This window comes from Populus trichocarpa, chromosome 4, assembly GCF_000002775.5.
Source record: "Populus trichocarpa isolate Nisqually-1 chromosome 4, P.trichocarpa_v4.1, whole genome shotgun sequence".
NCBI classification, from domain to species: domain Eukaryota; kingdom Viridiplantae; phylum Streptophyta; class Magnoliopsida; order Malpighiales; family Salicaceae; genus Populus; species Populus trichocarpa.
The window spans coordinates 13,512,501-13,530,234 of NC_037288.2; the positions used below are offsets into that span (position 1 = coordinate 13,512,501).

The 17,734-nt window shown below is 35.2% G+C and overlaps 1 protein-coding gene across 1 annotated transcript; it reads left to right on the plus strand.

Moving 5' to 3' along the window:
• The first annotated feature begins 8,900 nt into the window (after positions 1-8,900).
• LOC7468401 (uncharacterized) lies at positions 8,901-17,505 on the plus strand. The gene is made up of 4 exons (XM_024591969.2): positions 8,901-12,364; positions 12,489-12,748; positions 13,148-13,741; positions 14,702-17,505. Exons 1-4 carry the CDS (start codon positions 8,999-9,001, stop codon positions 17,154-17,156), a joined length of 6,675 nt encoding a protein of 2,224 aa, XP_024447737.2. The 5' UTR covers positions 8,901-8,998; the 3' UTR covers positions 17,157-17,505.
• Positions 17,506-17,734: the final 229 nt, after the last annotated feature.

A 17,734-nucleotide genomic window follows, 5' to 3' on the forward strand; every position in this document is an offset into this window, starting at 1 on the left:
ATAATGCTTTGAAATATAAAGGCCCTGGTTATCCTACAATTTCTTGCTTTATTGGAGAACATAAAATTGAAAGAGTCTTACTTGATCTTGGAGCTAGTGTGAATTTACTTCCATATTCAGTTTTTCAAAGTCTCAATCTAGGTGAGTTAAAACCAACTTCTGTAACTCTTTTACTTGCCGATAGATCTGTAAAAGTGCCTAGAGGAATAGTTGAAGATGTGTTAGTACAAGTCGAAAAGTTCATTTATCCTGTGGATTTTATTGTCTTGGACACACAACCTGTTGAAGCATGTAATTCATTTCCTGTTATTTTAGGACGTCCGTTTCTTGCAACTTCTAATGCATTGATTAATTGTAGGAATGGACTGATGAAGCTATCTTTTGGAAACATGACATTGGAGATGAATATTTTCAACATTTGCAAGCAACCTGGAGATGATAATGATTTACAAGAAGTAGATTCTATTGAAGAATTAGTTTATGATCAACTTGAATCTACTTTGAGTAAAATTGAATTGGATGAATCTGAAGATTTGCAAATGATTTATTCTCATGAAGAAATCACGGATGAAAAAGACACCGAAAATGTTGATGCGGATCTTTTGTCAAAAGTGACAACAGATTCGACATCCGACATCACACCAATCGATGATTACTTTCCTGATGAATCCTTACTTTCTCTTAGTTCAATGCCTTGGTTTGCTAAAAATATCAATTTTCTTGCTACAGGAGATTTGCCAACTCATTGGAGTACCGAAGACAAAGGTAAGTTTTTGAACGAAGTGAAGAAATTTTATTGGGATGACCCTTACTTATTCGAATATTGTCCTGATCAAATATTTCGAAGATGCATTCCTGACAATGAGGTAAGTAATGTCATTAAACTTTGTCATTCTGAAGCATGTGGGAGTCATTTCTCGTCAAAAAAGACAGCTGCGAAAATTTTACAAAATGGATTTTATTGGCCCACCATGTTCAAGGACACACATGCATTCTGCAAAACTTGTGAAAATTGTCAAAAAGTTGATACTGGTCAAAAAGTTTTGCTTTATAATTCTCGACTCCATTTATGTCCTGGAAAGCTAAGATCAAGATGGAGCGGTCCATTTATTGAGAAACATGTGTATCCTTATGGGGCCTTTGATATTGAGAATCCAAAGAATGACAATGTTTCTAAGGGAAATGGACATCGTTTGAAAGCTTACTTTGATAATTTTCCTAGTGAAAATGAATCCATTGGTTTGAATGATCCTATAGATAAAGGTTGATTATTTTGTTTTTCTCACATTGTTTTGTGTTTCTTTTTGGTGTGAATTTTGTTTTGTTAGTCTCTCTCACCACCGGTCAAATGGCGGATAACGATACTCCGTGACTTCAGTCGGTTCTTTCAGTTTCCCATAATAACTGATATCTGTATATTTATGCAATTCTTTGCTTTTTCTCCCTTCTTTGACTCTCTTCTCCAATTCTCATTTGAAAATGGACACCACTCTTGAAAAATTGAAAAAGTACTTTCCCGCTCTGCCTCAGAATGCGATTACAAAAATTTACCTTGCTAGGTGTGCACGATTGAAGTTGTTAATGAATCATGGAATTCCTGAAGATATTCGTTGGCTGATTGAAGCAAAGGTCCGATTATCAGGTGAGTCCTCCAATTCTTTCATTTCACACATGCCTGGAACAGGTAAAAGCACTTTTGCAAAGAAACGTCGTGCAAAACGACTGAAAGTCTGTCACAGATGTGCCAGATGGACTTGTAATGCAACATGTCGTTCTTTAGGAATGGTATCTATAAACCGTGAAGATAAAATACAATTCATTAAGGATGGCCTGAGTAAGGGGTCTTTAGATAATCTTTTATTAACCCTTGAGACGCATCCTAGTGGAGATGTGCATCGTGCTATTCATGATTTATGGCCCCATTTTCATAAAGAACATGATCGACTTAGTCTTGGGAATCTGACTAAAAAAGACCCTGTTTGCCAGTTTTTAAGAAAACTGGATGGGAAGCCTATCCCCGACCCATAGAGGGCGTTTAAGCCGTTCTTGGACGTAAAACCAAGGGAAGATGTGAGCCATAATCACAACTACCTGTACATACACATGCTTTTTCAAAATAAATAATTAAATAGAGAGAGAGAGAGAAAGAGTGTGTGAGACTCCAGCTGGTCTACATATAGGGGTATGATTGCATCTTCAATTTCTCATCTATAAAATCTTCTCTTCCTTCCCCTCATTTCTACTCAACCCTTACATTAGACAGATATAGAAGTGTGTAGAAATGGCAGGTCCCTCAAGTTATCACATAAAAAATATTTGTGTTTTCGGTGGATCCAGCCCTGGGAAGGAAATAATATTCTTAGAAGCAGCAAATCATCTTAGTCAGGTACTAGCTGAGAGAAAGATTCATTTAGTGTATAAGGGAGGCAGCCTTGGGTTAATGGGGGGTGTGTCAATAGCTGCATTTTTAGGAGGTAGTCAAGTTTTGGGGGTCGTCCCCAAAGCTTTAGCAAAAGGGAACTTCATTGGGAAAACAATTGGAGAGGAATTACAGGTCTCCACAATGTTTGATCGAATGAATACAATGTTTAACCATGCTGACGCCTTCATTGCCTTACCAGGTGGTCTGGGCACATTGGAAGAGATCTTTCATATTTCCTCTTGGGCCCAACTGCACATTCACCATAAACCTATAGGTTTGCTCAATGTTAATGGTTTTTATGATAATTTGTTGTCTTTTCTTGATCAAGCTGTGGAACAGGAATTTCTAACATCTTCGGCACGACAAATCATAATCTCTGCTGCTACTGCTGAACAATTGATCGACCAACTACAATCTTTCACCCCTGTAATTGATCCTTCCATGAGTCGCATAAATTGGTCAACTAAGGAAAGCCGTAAAAAGCTTAGATTGGATTTGAGCCTTCGTTTGTGAATCCTTGTGCCTTTTGGTTTTATTAATAGCATATTATTTTGTGTTGTTATTTCTTATATTTGTTTAAGTGTGTTTCAGGTTTGTCAGTGTTCGTTGTTTCAGGTGATGTCTTCTATACTCTATCTTTCTACCTTAGGACATTGAGGACAATGTCTCGTTTTGGTTGGGGGGAGAGGGTAGTAGTATTTAAAAAAAAATAACCAACTAATTGTTTTTGTTTTTAAAAACCATTTGGCAAAACTGTTATTACTAGGATGGTAGAGTAAGGGAGAATTTTATTGACTCTTGAGACGCATCTTAGTAAACATTTTCTAATGGTTATTTGCAATATTCATAACAAGGCCTATTAGAATACTTCTTGAAATATTCAGGTTTACAAACTCTCGCATTATTATCACTTGATTCTGCTCATATACTCATTTAACAAGTATTCTTAAACCTTCATTTTCACACACACACTTTAACATATGATTGTGGGTTGCATATTGGATTATCACATTATTTATGTTCTTTTGTTAAAGGTAACAACTAAGGGATAGGGATAGTATATAATTTTCAAAAAAAAAAAGAAGAAATAAAAAAAAAAAGAAAAAAAAGAAATAAAAAAATGATGATAATAAAAACGTAGATAAGTTTGGTTTCGTAGCCTCCTTAACTTAAGCAATTAAGCCCGAAGGGGTGTTTTAACACCTAATACCCTAAAGTCAACTGACTTGGGAGCTATTGGCCCAAAGCTTGTTACATGGGTTAAGGAGAAAAGCTTAAGGGAATCAAACATTGCACTATCTACGTATCAGTATCTGCAACCCGAGTTACTAAGCTCGTAGGGGTGTCTCAACACCTAATGCCCTAAGATCAACTGGTCTGGGAGTCATTAGCCGAAAGCTCGTTACATGGGTTAAAGATGCATTGTGTTTTAAGTTATATATATATATATATATATATATATATATATATATATATATATATATATATATATAAAAGAGAGAAAAAAAAGAGAAAAAAAATAATAAAATAAAATAATCCCAACCCAAGGAAGTTAACCTTAAACATTAGAACAGAATATTGTTTTCTTCCAAGTAAAGCCCCATCATCTATGTTTCATACATTAAGCACATAACAAGGAAGGTTTAATAATATTTTGTTTAAGAGGTATTGAGCAGATATATAAAATTTAATGAGAGTTTGTTTATATGGATAGATTAATGAAAGTTGAATGATGAATGCCTTGCTTTATGGAATTTGCAAATTGTTTCTCTATTTTAACGCTTTGATTACTAGGGACTAGTAATAAGCTGGTTGGGGGGTGTGATTAGTACTTAAAAGTGTATTTTTATCAAGGTTCTATATCATCATTTTGCACTTGAAGTATCAATAACTCCTTAACTAAAGCATGTTTTATACTAACATATCTAATAATATAAGATACCTTTAATTTATGATAAATGTTCATCTTAAATGCAGGCCTATCACATAAATGAAAGAATTGATTGATGAGTTGAAGTACTGAAATTGAAAGGACAGAAAGATGGCCAAACTTAGAAAAGAGAGGTTGGTGCAGTCCAAACTGGAACACTATTCGGTAATCGGGTCATATCTGGAGTTGTAGATCTCGGATTTAGGTCTGCCTTATATGGATGGAAAGCTAAGACATAGGCCTACAACTTTCATGAGGAGTCCAAGATTTAACAAGGCCTTTTTCAAGTCCAAATTGTAGCATCAATGAAGAAGTCCGAATCTGTCCTGCATCCCAGATACTGTTCAGTGTTCAGCCCATATCTCGAGTTCTAGAAGTCCAAATGATCTCAAATTTTTACCCTGGAAAGATGAGACAATTCCCTAGAACTTTCATGATTAAAGTCTGTTCAAATTATGACGTTATCAATGACGTTTTGGGCAGACAAGAAGATAAGAATTGTCACCAAGTCAAGATGTGGCCACTCACTCATCAATTAGTCAACAAATCAATAGTTCCGAATTTTGGCCTATAAAAGGAGTCATTTGCCATGTATTTAGGCATCTTGGTGTTCAGATCAAGATCATGCTCTTGTTCTCTCTTTATGTTTTGTAATGTTTAAGTTTTGCTTATATTAATTTCTTGCTTATGCTTTTCATTTCCTTTCCTTGTTTATTTATGTTTCTTTCTTTCATTATGTGTTGCTAAGTTAATTATGTCAAGGTGAAAAGGGTACACTAATGGTGTAAGAATAAGTATAATATAAACTTAACATGGACCTTAATGTTGGATACTAACATGCTTTATATTTGTTATCTTGTTCACTTTTAATACTTTGCTTGTTAAATGGTTAATCTAGATTTATGTTGTATAACACTTGGTACAACAAATACTTGGCACTTTCATAGCCCATACTGTATGGTATAACCGACACCTGAGCTATGAAAGGAACTTGATTTGTTGTTAACATAAGTTATAATCATGAATGCCTGACAATATTTACAAGTATTAGCATTATTCGAATAAGATAACTAATGTAATCATGTTAACAATTTATAATCTGATTGGAACCTCCTTTGTGTGTGGTTACCAATTGAATAATAAGAGTTTATACTATACTTGTTTGAAATACCATTAGTGGATTCTCTAACCTTGACATTTGTTGTTATCATTGTTTAATCCTTACGTTAATCTTCCATCTCAAAGTTCTCATCAACTTCTTCCTCTTCTTCTTCACTATTATTATTATTGTTGTTATTATTGTTGTTGTATTATTGTTATCTATAATTTATATAATTAACCTCCCTGTGGTTCGACCCCGGTCTTACCGGGTTATTTATTACTTCGACACTTCTGCACTTGGGAGAAGACATCAATCTTTTGGTCGTGTCATTGATTGTATGCCAAATACGAGAAAAATATCGGGTTCCTAAATATCATACACACAATGAAAACAATAAAAATAATTATTTGGGAGTCCCTAGGATCCCGTTAGATAAATCTAGAGTTGTTTAAAGATTTATTACCTGAAGATTTGATCTTCTTCGGTTTTGAATAATTTTTAAAGAATGGGTTGTCGCAAACCACAAGTCGTTCAATTGTCCAACGATAATCTACACGAACCACCAGTGAGAAATCTCCTAAATCCATATTTGGAGGAGAGTGATTATTATGTCTAGAGTGATAACTCTTTATTTTGTGACTTGCGTAGTTTTTCTGTTTAACAGAAAACCACAAAAGATAAGATGCACAACTTACTATTTATAGAAAAATATGAAAAACCCTATAAATTGGCAAAATATCAATTTGCCTTTTGAATAATATTCATATATTAATTCATCACAATTTAAAAAATTAACTTAACCAAGTCCTTACTTGATTTTTGTAGGTCTAGAAATATAATTCTTGTATTAATTATATTTTAGTCCTTAACTTCTAAGATATATTTTAATTAAATCATACTTCATTAAATCATCACAGTTTAATTTATGACTAATGGTTCTTAATGTGTGTGACCCAATAGGTTCCTAATATGTTGGCCCAAATATAAATTATAATTATAATTAAATAGAATTAAATAAATTAAACAATTTAATCAACAATTGATTAAATTATATTTAAAAATTAGGTGCATCTTCTAGCAACGTTTCATGATCCTTCAAATATTAGATAAGTCATTAGTGATTTGACTTAACATTTCAGTGATAAGTTTTTCAGTGTAATTAATATCATTTTATCAATAATCATTGATCATTTGAATAAGATTTGAAACTCTTTTCAAATCTTATTCCACTTTGGCCAAGAATTTCTCAGTCAATACTGTTTAAGAACAGATTAAACAATTTTCCCGATTCACCTAGGGTTATGAATCATCTTTTGATCACTCAAGTACCTTCATACAAGATAATTTAGTGATCTCAAGTGCAACATCCCCCGTTCCGAGATAAAAACAACAATCTCATGTCAACCCAAAAGCAGATTAATTAATTTTTTTTTTCTATATATATTCATGGTCTTCGTATTAAAGTCTACCGAAATTTTGACGGAGTCTCCCTTATACTGGAAGATCTCAAGTTATCGACATTTAACCTGTTTACACTTCTAATAACCCGCATCTCCTAACTCAATCCCGACCCAATCATCCTAGGTCTCAATCCCACAAACATCATCATACATATTAACCACAATATTTATGATATACATTATATAACAAATATCATTATGGATGGATAAAAATGAGAGAAGGCATGCAAGAAAGCTGAAGAGAAGGGACATGCTAGGATAGAGAAGGAGCTCTTAGAGTGTCCATATGTTTGATAAAAATTCTCTTTACAAGGGGTTTTAATATATAATATTCAATATTTAAGAACTCTTTAGTTATTAAATTAAAAATAATAATAAACTTATAAAGTGTTATAAAATTATTAAAATAGATAATATAAAGTGTAATTTTTCAAAACATAAAAGCAAAGTAAAAAATCAATCAAACTATAGGAAACTTAGTGTAATTATTCAGCTAAACCCACGAGTCATGGACTTAGTTAAGTTTAATAATTTTATTTTTTGTGATTATATTATTATAAAAATAAACATGTATAGAAAAACTACCTAATAAATTTTAAAAAAATAAATCATGAAAAGTTATAAAAAAAGGGTTCGCTAATGTTATAAAATGAGTGCAATAATTTTATTTGAAAACAAGATAAAAACTAAACAATATTTAATAAAAGAATACCCTATATATATATATATTCTTAATTAATATTTTTAATGAATTATAGTTAAAATTAAAGGAAAATATTAAAAAGCATATACAAATGTAAAAAATATGTCAAATACGTAGGCTGGGTGGGCCAATGCGTTCTACTCATTAAAAAAAAAAGTCAAGCACATGAACTTTAAAGGTTAAGTCATCCTTATTTTTTTTTCTTAAAATGGGTGGATGACTCGTTGTGCTTCCATTTCTTTTATAAGATAGCACATGACACATGTTGTCCAGTGGTTTGTGGCCGAAAAATCCTGCCTCTTTAAACATAAAAAGTACATTTTAATTTTTTTTCCACATGAAAACTCCTAAGGAACGCATCATAAACCTTAATAAAATGATATCTAACCTAAAAACAAACTTTAATTAGTAAACATAAAATGAAAATAATCCTAAATCAAAGAAAATTTATGAACCCTGTCTATTATTTTTCAGCAATATGATGAGTTAAAAATATTTTAATGAAACTCTTCTTGTTAAATGAAACTAATTATCAAAATATGAACAATTGATAATTTTCTTTTTTTTTCTTATTTTTTAATGACTCTCTCTTTTCTTTTTTAAAATCAGAGATTGCAATATAAATAAATTAAAATTTTAGATCAAAATATAAAATTTTAAAACTAAAAGGATTAAAAAATGTGAACCAAAAAAACTTCATGGACCAAAATTTTAAATTCCATGCCTCATGTATGAAAAAAAAATGGTTGCTTTTTTCGTTTCAATGTCAAACTTGGTCCCTAAGTTTCAATTTCTTTTAAACAATAAAATTGAATTTTATTTTATCAAATTAAATATTAACTTAATATTGGGATTTTTTTAACACCGCAAGAACCTCATAACAAACTAATGAAAGCAAATGATCAAATTCAATTTTTAGTAAACGTAATGTAAAAGGATAAAATTAAAAAGAAAATATATAATTAGAATAGAAAATGCTTCAAGAGAAAAAAAGAAATAAAATAATGTGGCAATCCATAGTGGTATAAAATAAATACCTAGGGTGTATTTGTTTTTATAATTTAATCTTTTTACTTAAAAAATTAAATTAATATGTTTTATGTACTTTTCAATGATTTCGATTATGTTAATCTTAAAAATAAATAAATTAATTAATTAAAAAATATTTTTACAAAAATACACACTCGATTTCAATTTATTTTAGCGGGATAAGTTTTTTTTTTTTTTGAGAAAAAATTTAAAATATTAAAACAAAAAGAAAATACACGCCCAGCTTTGCCCTAAGGCTAAAACCCTCCTATGGTATTCCAACCCCCTCGCTGTCTCTCCTCACACAAAAGCAACCATAGCCGCCTCCAAAATCCAGTTCAACTTCTCAAAAATGTCAGCGAAATGGCGCGCATTACAGCACCGCCACCGCTACACATACAGTGCTGTGATATTCCCGTCTTCCTTCACAGACACCTTGCTTTCTCAATCTCTCCTTCCCTTAAACCCTAACTTCTCCCTTTTCTTCACCCAACTCAAAACCCTAATTTCACTCAATTCAATTTACTCTCAAGTAAACCACTCCAAAAACCTCGCTTCCTCCTTCACCAACCTCCTATCTCTAATACACACCGAAAACGACACTCCGATTCTTCAAACGGCATGCCGTTTATACGTGGAAGTTTTGTTTCTGGAAAATTCAGTGCCTTTACATCGAACTTTGATTTCTGGTTTATCAAAAGTGAGTAACAAGGATCGTCAGGTTTTGATTGTTGAGTGTTTTAGGGATTTATGTGAGGAGTACAAGAAATGGAGTAATAGAAAGAGGTTTTGTTTATCACGTGTTGCTTTATCAATTATGGGGATGCCAAAATTAGGGTTTTTGATTAGTGTTGTTGGTGATTGTGCGGTTTTGATTGGCTGGGATGTTGTTTTGGGATTAGATAGTGTTTTTTCGGAGATTGAGGATTTGGGTGGTAGGCCATCTCCGGTTGTTATGGAGCAATGTCAAGAGAGTTTGTCTTGCTTGTATTATTTGATCCAGCGGTTTCCGGGGACGTTTAAGTGTTTTGAAGAGGTGGGGTTTATGGAGAGGGTTTTGGGGGTTTTGGTTAGTGTGTTGAAGTCGATGGCTTTTACTAGGGATTGCTTTGTGGCGGCTGGAGTGGCATTGTGTGCTGCTTTGCAAGTTTGTCTTACTAGTGAAGAGCTTGGTTTGGTTATTGTTAAAGCTATATTTAATGGTATTACTTGTAGTTCCAGCGGTACTAATTGTTTTGAAAGTGAGTTTAGAGATGTGATTTTGAAGGTTCCATTTAAAGGGGATTTGTGTTTTGAGATAAATGGTTTTTCTGGTTTGAGTCGGTTGTGCTTGATTAGGGGGATTCTTACTGCTGTTTCGAGGGCTGTACTCAATTCCCAATTTGTTGTATCGAGTGGTGGTTTGAATGTTAATGAGGAAAATGGAAATTGTTGTGGCTCTGTTAAGACTATTTTGTATGATGGGATTTTGCCTGAGTTGTGTAATTATTGTGAGAACCCTATCGATAGTCATTTTAATTTTCATGCATTGACAGTGTTGCAAATTTGTTTGCAACAGATGAAGACTTCAATGCTAAGTAATCTTACTGACATCTCGAATAATTATGAACCCATACCAGTAGAAATGGGGACACGGATACTGAAGATCATATGGAATAGCTTGGAAGATCCTTTAAGTCAAACAGTGAAACAAGTGCATCTGATTTTTGATCTGTTCTTAGATATTCAGTCATCTCTTCATTGGGGAGAGGGAAGTGAAAGAATAAAATCTTTCTTGCAAAAAATTGCTTCAGATCTTCTCCGTCTAGGCACAGGCTGTAAGGGGAGATATGTTCCGTTAGCTTTGTTGACCAAGAGGCTGGGGGCAAAAACTATACTGGATATGAGTCCTGATCTGCTGTTTGAAATTGTACAAGCTTACATTGATGATGATGTGTGCTGTGCTGCTACAACATTTTTGAAATGTTTCCTTGAGTGTTTGCGTGATGAGTGTTGGAACTGTAATGGGATTGAGGAAGGTTATGCGATTTATAGAGGGCATTGTTTGCCTCCCTTTCTGTTTGGACTTGCTTCTGGTGTTTCAAAGCTTCGTTCAAATGTGAACACATATGCTTTGCCTGTTCTACTTGAAGTTGATGTAGATAGCATATTTCCTATGCTTGCTTATATCTCAGTTGGGCTTATTGGGGCAGAAAATGAACTGTCATATCCCGAGCTCTCTGGTACAAATGTAGAACTGGGAGTCGAGCAACAAGTAGCTGTTTTAGTGTCCTTGGTAAAGGTATGCCGTTCACTTGCTCTAATTGAAGGCGACATTGATTTGTGGGATGCATCACAACCACTTCAGACAAATGGTATGCTGGGGACAGATAGTGTGAAACTCTATGCTCTTTTCTCCATAAAGGGGATAAAGGTTAAGGTCCATGTTGAATGGCTAGTATTGGCACTAAGACATGTTGACGAGTTACTCCGTGTAGATGCTGCAGAGTCTCTGTTCTTAAATCCCAAGACTTCTAGTATTCCTTCCTGTTTAGAACTCACGCTCTTGAAAGAAGCTGTGCTGTTGAACATGAGGAGTTGCTCAACTGGTTTCCAAATGAAGTGGACCAGCTTGTTTAGAAAGTTCTTTGCTCGGGTTCGAACAGCCTTGGAGAGACAACTTAAGCAGGGGAGCTGGCAACCCCTTCTGGATTGCAATAATAATGGAGCATACTCAAATAAAGGGATTGAAGAATCTTTAATTAAAAGGGCAGAGAATCTTTTTAATTTTATGAGATGGCTGTCTTGTTTTCTTTTTTTTTCATGCTATCCCTCTGCTCCTTATAAGAGAAAAATAATGGCCATGGATCTTTTACTCATAATGCTTAATGTTTGGCCTATTACACTGACTTCTCAAGATAAGGATGGGTCTCTTCGTCCTGAAAGTTCTCTCTATCCTTATAGCAAAGGAATAACCTTACCTGATTCAACGTTGTTATTAGTTGGATCTATCATTGATAGCTGGGACAGGCTGAGAGAGAGTTCTTTCCGCATATTGCTATATTTTCCCAACCCCCTTCCTGGGATATCAAGCAAGGACATGGTCCAGAAAGTGATCAATTGGGCTAAGAAGTTAGTTTGCAGTCCACGTGTCAGAGAGAGTGACGCTGGTGCTCTGACTCTAAGGCTTTTGTTCCGGAAGTATGTGTTGGAGCTAGGATGGATACTTAGAGCTTCTGTTGATGTTGTTTGTTTTCAATCACAATCAGAGCTGGTCAATGTTGATAGTCAAATTATTGAATCAAAGCCCCCTGTAGTAGAGTATATAAAATCACTAATTGATTGGCTGAATGCTTCTGTGGAAGAGGGAGAGAGGAATCTTTCTGAAGCTTGCAAAAACAGCTTTGTTCATGGAGTTTTGCTGACCCTACGGTATACTTTTGAGGAATTGGATTGGAATTCAGATGCAGTCCTGTCTAGCATTTCGGAAATGAGGCATGCATTGGAGAAGCTCCTGGAGCTTCTTGTGCGAATAACATCATTGGCACTTTGGGTGGTTTCTGCAGATGCTTGGTATCTGGCAGACATGGATGAGATGGCTGACGATGATGTTTACTTGATGGATGAAATGGAGGTGGTAAGACCTTCAGAAGATGAAGGCATTAATTCAAAACATGTGCAGGACAGTAGACCATCGGAACAGATTGTCATGGTTGGTTGTTGGCTGGCTATGAAAGAGGTAATTGTTTATTTTCTGTCTGTAGTCCTTTTGGAAAAGAATTTTAGTAAACTAGGAGGTTTTTTTATATGATAACCATAAATTTAATATGAGGCTTTTCTTCCCCCCCCCCCCCCCCCCCCAGGTGAGTCTTCTTCTAGGAACCATCATAAGAAAAATTCCCTTACCAGGTTATAGTTACTCAGATTCGAAGTCTGAAGACCCATGTCCTGATGCCTCGATGCTGACAATACCTAATGCAATGCTTGATTTGCAACAACTTGAACAAATTGGAAACCACTTCTTGGAAGTCCTTCTGAAGATGAAGCACAATGGAGCGATTGATAAGACAAGAGTTGGATTCACTGCTCTTTGCAACCGCTTACTTTGCTCAAATGATCCGAGGTACTTTCAAAACTCTATTTGCTTTCGATATGCTGGTATGATAATTTAGCATGGCATAAGATTCCGTCATAGTAATTTTCTTGGGGTTATATCTTGTATCTACTATCAATACTCTTAAGAAAAGAAATATGAGAAGTCAAAGGTGTTCTGTCTGGCATCTAGACTGTTCCAATTACCACCTGATCTTCCTTTTTTTCTCTTCAATATGTTTCTACTCATCAAATAAATATTTTTCTGATCTTACCTTATCCATCCGGGCCTGTTTTGAAAATTATCTGGTTCATAGGCTCATTTTTTCCCCTTATCTGAATTATTCATTTAAATTGTCTTGTTCATTACGTGTGGAAAGAAAAACACAAATCGTGTTTCTGTTTTCAGTTATGGTTTCTCCTTTTGTAGGCTTTGCAAGTTGACAGAAATTTGGATGGAACAACTGATGGAAAGAACTGTTGCCAAGGGTCAGGTTGTGGATGATTTGTTACGAAGAAGTGCTGGTATTCCCGCAGCATTTATTGCTCTCTTTCTGTCAGAGCCTGATGGTGCACCAAAGAAACTCCTTCCACGGGCATTACGGTGGCTAATAGATGTAGCTAATAGCTCCTTGCTGTATCTGGTTGATGCCAAGAGCATGAATGGCGACTCCTGCAAGTTGTCATCGACAAATTCAGACCAAGCACCTGATTCTGCAAAGCTGTATGGGGTGAATGTGATGGAAAAGACCTCAAAGATCCGAGATGAAGGTGTAATTCCGACAGTACATGCATTTAATGTTCTCAGAGCTGCTTTTAATGATACAAACCTTGCAACTGATACATCTGGTTTTGCTGCGGAGGCTTTGATTGTCTCAATTCACTCTTTCTCTTCACCATATTGGGAGGTCCGAAATAGTGCCTGTCTGGCATACACTGCCTTAGTACGACGCATGATAGGATTCCTAAATCTTCAAAAACGAGAATCTCGACGTTCACTAACTGGGCTTGAGTTTTTTCACAGGTTTTTCTCTATGACTTTATGTTAACTATTTATCTTTTCTGTTTCTTCTCTGATTTTAACTTACTGTGAACTACTAGAAATTTGCAAATGAACCATTGAAGCTTAAAACATTTTTCTTGAAGTTCAATTTTCACTCTCAAATTCCCAAAAGCTATATCTCTTTCCATCATGAATGAAGCTTACTTGTAAAGTTTCACTTTTGATTTCTGGTAAAAGCAACAAATCATCTTTTCTATGTGCTTTAGGTGAAAATTTAAATGTTCTGTGGATTTTATATGTTCATTTTATTGTACGAAGGAAATGGTTAGGAGCTATCTGGAATACTAAAATTAATGCCTTCTGTTTCCTATATTGCTTATAAAATAATATATTTCTAAGCATTTATGCATTTTCTCATTGTTTATCCCTGCAGAATACAATCTAAGAGAAGTTCTCTGGCTTATTTTATGCATTGGGAATAACATGCTACTTGTCATCTATTTAGTGAGAATTCCTTGATGGTCTCTTGAAAGTAAGAAAAAACTAAACAAAAGAACACTTAAAAATAGCTGCTCTTCTTATTCACAGAATGAAATCCTATTTTCTGTTGGTATGACTGTAAGAAAATAAAAGGGGTTCCCTTATGTAATTAAATTATACTCCATGTTATCAAAAAACCAAAAGAATTATTTGTTAAGTATATATATCTATTTTTCACAACGAACAAGGGTTCCATGAATTACTTGATCCTTGACATTAATTGGAATTTGAGAGGTTAGAATCAATTCCCTGAAATGATTTTGCAATTTTTCTTAAAAGAGGTTTACATTCCATCTGGATTCTTACCTATTGATAGTTTAATGGGTTCTCCTGTTATCATGAATTCTTGATGATTAACCATTTTTTTATGCTGATTAACATTCTAAAGATTATTGGTTCTTCAAGTAGCAACTGATACTGATTTAATTTTCTTGCCTGAAGGTACCCCTCGTTGCATCCATTTCTTTTCAATGAGCTGAGTGTTGCAACTGATGCACTTGGGGATGCAACATCTGGATGCTCAGAATCCAACTTATCAAAAGTCGTCCACCCAAGCTTGTGCCCTGTTTTAATTCTTTTATCCAGGCTCAAGCCTTCAACAATTGCTAGTGAGAGTGGAGATGACTTGGATCCATTCCTATTTATGCCATTCATCAGGAGGTGCTCAACCCAAAGTAATCTACGAATTCGTGTTCTTGCATCTAGAGCTTTAACAGGACTGGTCTCCAATGAGAAACTGCCAACTGCCCTCCTGAATATTGGCTCTGAATTGCCTTGCGTGGAGAATCAAATTGCAGCTTCTTCTTTTCCCTCTTCCTTATTGAAACCAAGCAATGGAACAGTCTCTACTAATTATAATTCGATTCATGGAATGCTATTGCAACTGTGTTCTCTTCTAGATGCAAATTGCAGAAACCTTGCTGATTTCACGAAGAAAGAGAAAATTCTTGGTGATCTGTTCCAAGTTCTAGCGAAGCGATCATGGATTGCAAGCCCCAAAAGGTGTCCTTGCCCTATCCTTAATGGCTCTTTTGTAAGGGTGTTAGATCACATGCTCAGTGTTGCACAAACAGGCCATATCAGGGAGAATTACCTTCCCATCCGCAGTCTGCTGTGGAAGCTATGTACAGAATGCTTAGATGTAGAAGATTCTTTTGGAGTGTCGTATTATGATCCAACAGTAGCAGAACTTCGTGAACAAGCAACCATATCCTATTTCAGTTGTGTGCTCCAGGCATCTAAAGATGGCATGGAGGAGGTTCTTCAGAAGCCACAGGCACATTTATCACATGACTTAAAGTTGTTGAACCTCCCTGAAACAAAGGAAACTTTTGTCTCACTCGAGAAAAGGCTGATTAGTTCCTTGACAGATTCATCATATGAAGTTCGACTTGCAACACTGAAGTGGCTGTTGAAGTTCCTGAAGTCGACAGAATCTATCAGTGATGTCCACCATCTGTCTAGCAGTGCAATTGGAATTATTCAGCATTGGAGTAAGCCAAACCTCCAGGAGACAATGGTTAAGCTCTTGGACTCGGAGAAGTATCATAGATGTAAATATTACATTCTGAGGATTCTTTACACTTGGAACTTGCTGCAGTTTCAGAAACCTGGAAACCAAAATTCTGCTGATATTACATATGTTGGCAACTTAGATAATGATTCCACGTTTCAGTTCTGGGATAAGTTGTTATCCTTGTACAATATCACAAGACATAAAAAGACAAGAGAGACACTCATCTGCTGCATGGCTATATGTGTGAAAAAGTTTTCAAGTTTATTAACCAGCAGTGTTCTGTCTTACATGGAGGAGGAAACTTCAAAATCCTGTGAGTCATGTCAACTGGAAAGATCAGCACTTTTGTACGAATATATAACCCTTTTTGTCAACCTTATCAAAGAACACAGTTCTTCATCTGAGCCAGTGACCAAGCGCAATGCAGCAGCAGAATCTATTATTGCATCTGGTTTGCTTGAACAAGCAGAACTTATTGGTTCTTGTGTGTTCAGTAATGAAATCCCTGCTGGACTTTCTGGTTCCTGTTTTGAACCAAAAGAAGCTGTTAATATGTATGGTCGTCAGTTACTCGAGATATGGTTTACTTGCATCAAGTTGCTGGAGGATGAAGATGATGCGATACGACAATGGCTCGCCTTGAATGTCCAGAAATGCTTTTCTTCAAAAGCTTCTGGAAGCAGCTTTCATGCTGTTGGGGTCCCAATGCAAGTGGAGAAAGTGATTGAATTGAGTTTTGGGTATCTATCTTATATCTTTGGTCACTGGATTGATTACTTTGATCATCTTTCACAGTGGGTAATAAATGGAGCAAATTATGTAACCTGTAAAGGAGATATTGTCAGACGGGTTTTTGACAAGGAAATTGACAATCATCATGAAGAGAAGCTGTTGATCTGTCAAATATGCTGCTCTCATTTGGAACAGCTTCCAATTTCAAAATCGTGGTTGGCTGATGGGCCATTCAAGCAGAAGTTCACAAATTATTTATACAACTGGAGAAGGAGATTTTGTCATCAGTTGACATCGTTTGCCAAGGACCATATTGAGAATTTGGGAGGAGTTGATTGGATAGGTGGTGTTGGTAACCACAAAGATGCATTTCTACCAATATATGCAAATTTGCTTGGCTTTTATGCTCTCTCAAACTGCATGGTCAATAGGAATATCGAGGATGACATGCTTCTACTATCTCAAATTGTTGAAATTGGTAAAACCATCGACCCATTCTTGAGGAATCCTTTGATTTCAAACCTATATTTGTTAGTTGTAAATTTGCATGAGAGAAAGGTCGGAGCCACTGCTGACATGTTGACTAGTAAATTCATCATAGATGACTCGATTTGGGATGGTTTTGATCCCTATTTTCTTCTTAGGTAAGATGAATTTGTACAATAGCTGCATAATTCCAAATGGGTTTTAACTTCATAGATTGCTGTATCATAGAACTGAGATGTACCGTGTTTCTTTAGGATTGTTCAAGTTATGCTCGGGACAGTCCGAGATTGTCTTGGTTTCCTTATTTACCCTTTCATTCCAGTTGTAATTGCCGTTTAATTCTTTAATGGCTGAGTTACCCGAGAAGGATATTCTGCCTCCTCTCTTGGACGACTGAGTCTATCACCTGGTCTTTTGAAGTTTGTCAACTTTACCAACTAAGTTGGCTTAGCATACCCATGTTTTTCGTATTTATGCTTTTATTTTATGTACTATTTAATCTTTGTTGCAATTGATAGTCTAGGACGCTGTATTTAAATGTTGCATTATGTTCGATACAATTGGTTCTGTTATGTGATTTTTGTTGGGGAAATTTTCGTGATTTTTCTGTTTAATGAATAGTAGAGGAATTAGTGTAAACACTGCACGTGATTTTGCACAAAAAAAGGGGTGTGATATGGTAGTTCTCCATTTTGGAGCTCTTTGTTGCATTTTACAGCTTTGGGGTGTTCGCTGTAAAA

Bases quoted from the DNA above. Each gene is read 5' to 3' on its own strand.
- LOC7468401 (XM_024591969.2), top strand. From the start codon at position 8,999: ATGTCAGCGAAATGGCGCGCATTACAGCACCGCCACCGCTACACATAC. The intron at 12,365-12,488 runs GTAATTGTTTAT...CCCCCCCCCCAG, and splicing joins GTTGGCTGGCTATGAAAGAG to GTGAGTCTTCTTCTAGGAAC. The intron at 13,742-14,701 runs GTTTTTCTCTAT...TCTTGCCTGAAG, and splicing joins GGGCTTGAGTTTTTTCACAG to GTACCCCTCGTTGCATCCAT.